Source organism: Alexandromys fortis, unplaced genomic scaffold, assembly GCF_014885135.2.
Source record: "Alexandromys fortis isolate MF-2015 unplaced genomic scaffold, M_Fortis_MF-2015_v1.1 scaffold_194, whole genome shotgun sequence".
NCBI classification, from domain to species: domain Eukaryota; kingdom Metazoa; phylum Chordata; class Mammalia; order Rodentia; family Cricetidae; genus Alexandromys; species Alexandromys fortis.
Genome location: NW_026068075.1, coordinates 2,883,229 through 2,892,001, shown reverse-complemented (window position 1 = coordinate 2,892,001; position 8,773 = coordinate 2,883,229). Strand labels below are relative to the sequence as shown.

At 38.2% G+C, this 8,773-nt stretch overlaps 1 protein-coding gene across 1 annotated transcript in view; it reads left to right on the top strand.

Annotated features, from left to right (window-relative positions):
* Xk (X-linked Kx blood group antigen, Kell and VPS13A binding protein) overlaps window positions 1–8,516 on the top strand; it is a 31,446-nt gene extending 22,930 nt beyond the window's left edge. The window contains exon 3 of the mRNA XM_050121692.1: window positions 2,837–8,516. Within this exon, the coding sequence (XP_049977649.1) occupies window positions 2,837–3,705 (869 nt within the window). The 3' untranslated portion in view covers window positions 3,706–8,516. The remainder of the gene's footprint in view (window positions 1–2,836) is intronic.
* Window positions 8,517–8,773: the final 257 nt, after the last annotated feature.

Below are 8,773 nucleotides of genomic sequence, written 5' to 3'. Positions count from 1 at the left end.
ATGAACTCAGAATTTAAGGAGAACTTTCTTGTCATGTATCAATTCAATTAATTTTTTGTGTGTATGTATATATTCACATTCATGTTGTGATATGTATATGTAGGTCAGAGGACAATTTGGACAAAGTTGGTTTTTTTTTTTCAACTGTAAGGGTCCCAGGAGTCAAACTCAGGTTGTCAGGTTTAGCAGTATGCATCCTTACCTACTGAGAAATCTCAGTACCTTCCTTTATGTATCATTTAGATAGAGGTAATTTTAGTACATATGTGGAAATAAATGGTGTGCATTCTAAGAGGCAGGTATGGGTATTGTACTTAAGGTGATATAGTAATGGCAAAAGAGTAGCAGAATAGATCAGTTGAACTGAATATATTGTCCAGAAATAGATCCCCTTAGACTCTACATTATTTGATCTTCAACAAAAGAGCAAAGACTGACTATACAATAGGAAAATAATATTTTCAACAATTGCTCCTAGAATAACTGCATATTTTCCATAAAATACCCCCATAGAATAGCTGCAAAATGTGACTAAACACAGAACTTTCACTCTTTATAAACTCAAAATAGGTAACAAACATAAATATAAAGTATAAAATGGTATAAATTTTAGAAGATAGTATGAGAGAATCTCAAGGGTCTGAGGTTTGGTGATGGGTTTATAAGTGTAATATCGTAAAAAAAGAATTGATATTTCAGTTTTCTTTCAATTAAAATTTTATATTCCAGGACACTTTAGGTATACTAGCCTACTATTCAGAACATTGACAACCCCAGATGCTGCTGGGGCTACAGAGAAACAGATGCATTCTCTTTCATTTTCGTTTGAAATACAAAATGAGATCACCACTGTGATCCAGCAGGCACTACATTTGTATTTCTTCTAAAGGAGATGAAAAGTTAATACCCACACCAAAGCCTGCATGTGGGTATTTATAGCAACATTATTTATAATTTCTATGACTTAGAAATAACCAAAATATGTTTAAGTTGATAGTTGAATAAACTAGCATACTAGATAATGGAATATTATTCTCCACTAAAAATAAGTGAGCTGTCAAACTCACTCACAAACATCTTCATNATATATATTAGAGAAAACATAACTAGTGAAAGAAGACAGAATAGAATTCTGGGAGGAAGAAAGCAGAGTCAGAGAGATGCCATGAATCTCCTGCCCGAGACAGACATAGGTTAGAATCTTTCCTGGTAAGCCACGACCTTGTGGTGATATTCAGATTACTAGAAATGGATTAAATTAAGATGTGAGAGTTAGCCAATAAGAGGCTAGAGTTTATGGGCCAATCAGTAATTAAATTAGTATAATTTCTTTGTGGTTATTTAGGGGGTTAAGCTAGCAGATGGCAGGATGCAGCCCTCTCCTTCATTCCTCCTCATTGCTAATGGGTGTGGGTGGTAGCATCCTGTAATAAGTTATTGCATTTCTGTTTTGACCACACTCTGTACCCATGAGTCTTAGTGGTTGTATATTTATTAGATAATAGAGCTCAAGGCAGATAGTATAGTAATGTGGAACATTATATGATGCTCCATTTAAATGGGCCACATCCTGTGATCTCAAACTGCCACTGTTTATAAGTAATGGATTTACCCATTTACTATAGGCCATTTTAGGAAATAAACATCTAGACCTGAGACATCTGTAAAGACACCTTTCAGTTCGCTGGGCGGTGGTGGCGCACACCTTCAATCCCAGCCCTTGGGAAGCAGAGGCAGGCAGATCTCAGTGAGATCGAGGCCAGCCTGGTCTACAGAGCTAGTTCCAGGGCAGGCTCCAAAGCTACACAGAGAAACCCTGTATTAAAAAAAAAAAACAAAAACTTTCAGTTAAAAGCAGGATAACTCTTAGGAGCAAGATTTGTTCCTTTTTCAGCACTCTAAGTGAATTTCTATAGTAAGCATCTAAAACAGTCTAGGGTAAAGCAAACATCTTGAGCAAATTATTAATGAGTGCCTTCTGTTTATGTGTGTACTACTGGGATGTGCTGAGGGACATCAAGAAGATATATCAGGGGCTGGAGGTGTAGTACTCAGCAGTTAAAAACATTCTATTTCAGGGGATCAGCGTTCAGATCTCATTGCCCTCGTCATGTGGCTTTTGAGTACTTGTAACTCCAATTCCAAAGAATCTGGTGCCTCCTTGGCTTCTTTTGGAACCACCAATCAGGCATGCATATAAATAAAATAAAATAAGTATTTTTTAAAACGGCAAGAGGAAATGCTAGACACAGTCTTGACTCTGCGGGAATTAATAGAACAACTGACAAAATCAACACATTTTGTAAAGGACCCCTCATATTTTCATTGATCAAGATCGGCATCAGGAATAAGTTTCAGTCTGAATTGCCTCTGAGGCAAACCCTAAGGAGCTGAGGCATGCATTTGAAGGGAATGTCTAACAAGCATTGAAGGGAATGTGTAATGAGAGAAAACTGAGGGATGGAAAGGGATGAGATAAAAATCACAGTTGGTGATTAGAAGTTAACCTTATGGGCATACACTGGGAAATAGCATAGAATATATTCTTCACACTTACTCCATTTAACAGGTTACTGTAGCTGGAACTGAGTTATTGAGGGGGTCACCCATGCACTTTAATTCCCTAGTGCTTCAGCCTAACAGGAATATGTTTATAGCAGTCCTCTGTGAGTCTGGAAAAAGTCCTCAGGCAGTCTCAGATACCGACAGGTGGAAGTTAGCTTGCATATGTAATACAGAGGAATTCAAGGCCTGTGGGTGGGAGAGAGCAGAACATTGGCCATACGATTCCTGGTGGAGGTGAGGTTTGACTGTGCTCTTTCTCTTCTCTCTTCAGGCATCATCATGTCCTTGTCCCTGTTGTCCATTGTATATGGAGCCTTGCGTTGCAACATCTTAGCCATCAAAATCAAGTACGATGAGTACGAGGTCAAAGTCAAACCCCTGGCCTATGTCTGTATCTTCCTTTGGAGAAGCTTTGAGATTGCCACTCGGGTCATTGTCCTGGTCCTCTTTACCTCTGTCCTGAAGATCTGGGTGGTGCCCGTCATACTTGTCAACTTCTTCAGTTTCTTCTTATATCCCTGGGTCCTCTTCTGGTGCAGTGGCTCCCCGTTCCCCGAGAACATTGAGAAGGCCCTGAGTAGAGTGGGTACCACCATTGTACTGTGTTTCCTCACTTTTCTCTACGCTGGTATCAACATGTTCTGCTGGTCAGCTGTACAGCTCAAGATCGACAGTCCTGACCTCATCAGCAAATCCCAGAATTGGTACCGACTGCTGATTTACTACATGATGAGATTCATTGAGAATTCTGTCCTCCTGCTCCTGTGGTATTTTTTCAAAACTGACATATACATGTATGTTTGTGCGCCTCTGCTGATTCTGCAGCTACTCATTGCATACTGCACAGGCATTCTGTTCATGCTTGTGTTCTATCAGTTTTTTCACCCTTGCAAAAAGCTCTTCTCTTCCAGTGTTTCTGAAAGCTTTAGGTCATGTCTCAGGTGTGTCTGCTGGTCCTGTGTGAGGAGAAAATCCTCCGAACCAGTAGTAAGTGTAGACACGGACTTAAAGTCATCCACAGATCAAGGTCAAGATGAAGGTCAAGATGAAGATCAAGGTCAAGATGTAACACCTTCTACCAGTAGACTAAGTCCTGAGACCACTGAGATGTGGAGTGCTGTTGATCTGTACTCTGCTTAATGGAACCTGAAGTGTCTTACAAGAAAGGGAGATTGTGTTTTGGGTTAATAACTATTCTTCATACAAGGAATGAGCCCCACACAGGGGATAAGGCAGGGAATTAGCTGCCAATTCCTTGTGAGCCTTTTATAGAGCTCTTTGATTCGAGGTAGCTATGGAACGCACTGGGGAAGCCTACTTACCCCACAGTTTGTTTCACAGTTGACTCTGTTACATTCTTGCAGGCCTTACTGGCCATTTCATTGACACAGTATACCTGAAGTTTCAGTTGAGCTGGTCATATTCATCGGATATAATAAAGAGAAAGGCTCCTTTTCTACAATGTTGTCTCAGTAGCCTGACCCTTTACTAATACTGAATATAGCTTTATACAAAAGTCACCGTGATAGTCATAATAGGTTACTAGGGATTTTCAACCTCATTCCTGTCATAACTTACAGGGAGAGCTGTTTTAGTTTGTTTTATCAGTGTATTCCATTTTCACCTCATTAAGACTTTTTGTACATAACCAGCTGAAGCCACTCTGGCATGCCTAGATTTGGGGACTTTATTCCCTATGATCCATTGGTACAGTTATTTAGGAAAGCTGAGTTTCATTCCACATGTTGAAGAAATTAGGGATCAGGATGGACTGGGACAGTTATTAGAACATCAAAAATGATAGAAGTTTATACAAATAGAACTGTTAACTTCTCCAAATGTCTGAAGATATTCATTGGTTAGAAGGTAGGCTCAGTTCTCCTCATAAGTCAGTCTTGTCTATAATTCTGGGAAATTTCTAGTAGAATTTGCTAAGATTAATATTTTAAGAAAGAATAAAATAATAGTTTTCATTCCTATTGCCCCTTTCCTCGTCTGCCAGGAAATTTTTAACAAGACTTACCTCAGTTCACCTGTTGTTTCTAGAAAGCCCCATAGAAGTCTCTTCCCCAGTTCTAGTATATAGGATGTTTTAGTTTTCATGAGTTGAAGAGAAAGGAATGTTTTCCTCACTACCACCCGTAGTTATAAGAAGGAGTGAGATAAGCGGAAGACCTTCTTCAGGAAATGCATTTTGACTTGACATCATTATCAGTTAATTTTAATAAGATCTTCATTTTCTCTTGTGTGTGATTTCTCTTTAATCTGCAGCTGTTTGTTTCTGTTTTAAGAGTTGGGTGAATATTGTCACTAATATTCTGACAATGCCTATAAGCAGTGCTGTTATTTGTACCACTAAAATTTACAGTGGAATGTCTAGAAAGACATGGTTATAAAGTTTACACCAATTTAAAATGAGAGTTGTTGCAAAATTTAAGAATTTTTTAAAGATATCTTCATTTATGGATTCTGTGAGACAGAGCAGACATTTACTTTTCTGACCACATTTATCTGTCTATCATACTAGTAATAATTTGCTTTTCAACTCTTTATCACATTGATGAATAATTTCATAAACATGAAAATTAATTTGGTAAATAAATTTTACTATGCTAGAGGATTCATAAAACAGTAAATATTCTTTGGCATGTCATTCACACTGTAATATTTATACCATTTTATATGCATATATATCATTAAGGTCCTACACTGTAAAACATTCATTTACTTTCATGAAGTATATTTTCTCGTTTGTAATTCTCATGGTATTTATAGTTTAAGTCTATGAGAATCCACAGGCAGTACATCCATTTTGACTACTTTTAAGATATAAAAAGGAAACTTAAGATTGTCTGTTCTCTGTTAACCCATGTGCCACTTCTCCTGTCTTTAATAGGACTAGATAAAGTTAGCATATATCATCAAAATGATACTTTATAGAACAGATATTTCTCTGTGCTTTGTACTTTTCATATTCAGAGGTACAAAACTGTAATACAGGGGAAATTGCCTTTGAAAATATATAACAACTACAGGTAAACCAAAGCTAAGGTGGTAAAGCACACTTGTTTTGGTTATTTCATAATTTAAGGTGTTGAAAATGACAAGAGAGTAGAAGACTGCTCCTAAGCATTTCCAAATGCTTTTTGTCAAATTGCTTCGTTATGTTTCCCGATGCCACATGGCTTCCCTCTTGAATGTGAAAGAGCACCTTCCTTGAAGATCCACAGTGACGGGTGGGAGAGACGCTGCTACCCTTTCCCAATTTTAGGTTATGCCTTGTGACCAAGGCTCGAGTCGGCCACCAGCTTGTCACTTTCTAGGAGGTTCGGAGTTAGACAAGGGTGAGGACACTTGTGTTTTTCCAGCCTGGTTTGGAAACATGACTTAAAATATTCTTAATTTTAAAATATATTATAAGCCCCTTTACTTTAGACAGTTGGTAAGCATCTTGAATGACCTCAAACAAAACTAACAGTGATAAACTGTCACTGAAGACCCAGCTCAAGCTTTATAAAGAATGATTTTTCTTTTTTAGCAAATTAGATATCATTTCAGTCTCTTGGCATATAGGCCTTTTCCTACTACAGTCCCAAGTTTACTTAATTACTCTATGCCTCAGTTTCCTCCCTCACCAGATTAAGATGATATACTTGTCCAACTTACCTCACTAACCTGTTGGAAAGATTTTATTAAGCAATAGATACAAAAATATTTTTTAAATAATTTCAAAATACCTTTAAAGAATTATTATATTCAAGTCAATAAACAGATTATTGTTTGTGTTCTGTTTTCTTATTTACTGTCTGAACTGAAGTAAGTAGTTTCATCCACGTCAGTGTTTTGAGTGAACATATAGGTCATTGTTCTTCTTTGTAACTGCCCTCTCTTACCATCAGTTGATTACAAAATTTAGTGCTCAGAGTGTGTGAAATGGCTCAGCAGGGAAAGGTACTTGCCACTAAACCCAACACCCTGAGTTCCATCCTGGGGACCTACATGGTGCAAGGAGAGAAACAATTTTCACAGGTTGTCTGATTTCCACAAGCACACCATGGCATTCACACACAGGTTCTCTGTCTCTCTCTCTCCCCCCACCCCTGCCTCTCTCTCACACACACAATTAATATATGCAATGAGTATTTTAAAAATCGCCCAAAGTCCTTAGTACTTGGCCTTCAAAAGGGGTCATGACCTACAGGCTGAGAATCACTGTTCTACAGCAAAACTGAAAGAATTTGTTCTTTATTCAGTGTTACTGTTAGAGACTCTCCAGCCTATAGGCATGTGTCACTCACCCAAGTATTCAGTTCCATAGTAAGAATACATCAGGGAGAACGGCTTTCTCTCCTTCAGGGCGTACTGCTTCCCAGAGTCCAAAATTGCCTGGCATATTGATATAATTTGTGCTGGAGTCAATACCTGGATAAAGAAAAATCAAAAAGTCAAAGTCAAAGCAGGACTTCTCTCTCTGGCCCCTCAAACATTAAATCAGAGGGCTTCAAAAGGTGATCCTGTATGTAAAAATTTAGCCAAACTTCCTTCCTATTTTGCAGCTTGTTCTCCTTCTTTTGATTCAAGTTTATCTACCCTCGTCAGAACATTTAAAACAGACACTTTAGCCTTGATCAGTTGTTATAAAATACAAAGACCACCATATACATGTTCTATCATTAATCCTTGTCATGGGGACAAGAATTTCCTCAGGAAAGAACAAACGCTGATGCTAATGGATTGTGCGTCACAAAGCCACGACTCCTGCCACAACGTAAGCTACATACAGGTCTGTTCCAGACATCAGGCCTTTACTTGGTGGCATTTAGGCTGTGCATTTAAAGCCATGTCTCTACATCAAGCCACCGAGCAACAAATTTAGAGCATCCACTTGCGTTCCCAGAATGAAAGCAACGTCCAGTTGTGCCAAGGCAAAAATCACTTAATCACTAAAATGATTCCGAACTGAGAAAGGCTGAAATCCAATGGATCTGAGAAACTGCTTCTAGTGGCAAGTAAGTTTTTTGTCTTGATAGTATATTTCATAAAGATTGTACAGTACAACTTAAATGGCTTATTGAAATCATTAATTAAATGTGAAGGTAATCTGTTCAATGTTGTAAATGGGAAAATAAGCATTAGCATCGATTGTCTTGACAACACAGCATTTCCTTGAGATCAATCTTACAACATTAATATGGTCGTATGTGCCAGTACATCTCAGCCAATAGATTGTGGATATGAACTTTTGTGGAGTGCTTCTCTGAGTCACTGGCTCAAATATTGTTTATGTTTCCTCATATAATAAATTAATTTTTTAAAAAAGTTCTTGCATTTTATTTCTTGTATAGTCCTCAAGTGACTTAAAATTTAAGGCCCATTTGAAAGACAAATTTGAAAATGGTTTGTTATGATTATATATTTTAATGTAAGATGGAAATTCCTGCCATAGCATGAGAAGTTTAAGAATGCTAACATTGAGCCTTACAATATAGCAGCTGTTCATGAAAACACTGCTTTTTGTGTATGAATTTGATCAATTTTTTGAAGCCATGATGCTGGGTACTGCTACTAAGATTCTGCTAAATTGTCTGGATTCTGGTGGTGACATAATTGTTCTTTCTGTTGTTGATTGTGTTCGTACACTGGCATTTAGACATCTGGATTTGGGAGGATTATAAGTTTATTATGTTTATTCCTGTGTTTGTTTTTGTTGAATGGGTATTTTTTTCTCTTGGTTTCTGTTTTTTCTATGGTTTTCTGGTCCAAGTGGCCAAGGTTTCTCATGAGTGATGAGTCTTCAGGTCCAGTAGGGTATCTCTGGTGGGGTTTTGGGGGCCTTGGGTTCCTTGATCTGGTCTGGCCTTCAGTAAAGCCAAAGTCTTCTTGGGTTTCTAGATCTGGCCTGGCTTGAGTTTTCTTCTTGTTGTGATCTAGCTGCCCTCTCTCCCCCTGACTGACAGGGTAACTTCCTTGTGGTCTGTAATTGACAAGGATGTTTGTGTTCTTTCTGGCATGTGGTTTTCCACAGAAGCAATAGAGGTATAAAAGACTTTAGCTCAGGAAAAAATAAAGGTTGTTGTTCTTTTACCTGAGAAGAAGCCTCTGTGTCTCAATCCCAGCACCCCTCCAGTCTCAGCATCCAGGCAGTGCTGGTGCAATATCTTCTGTAGTGCCTATGACCAACCTGGCTTCTGGAAAAGCTCTTCAGACT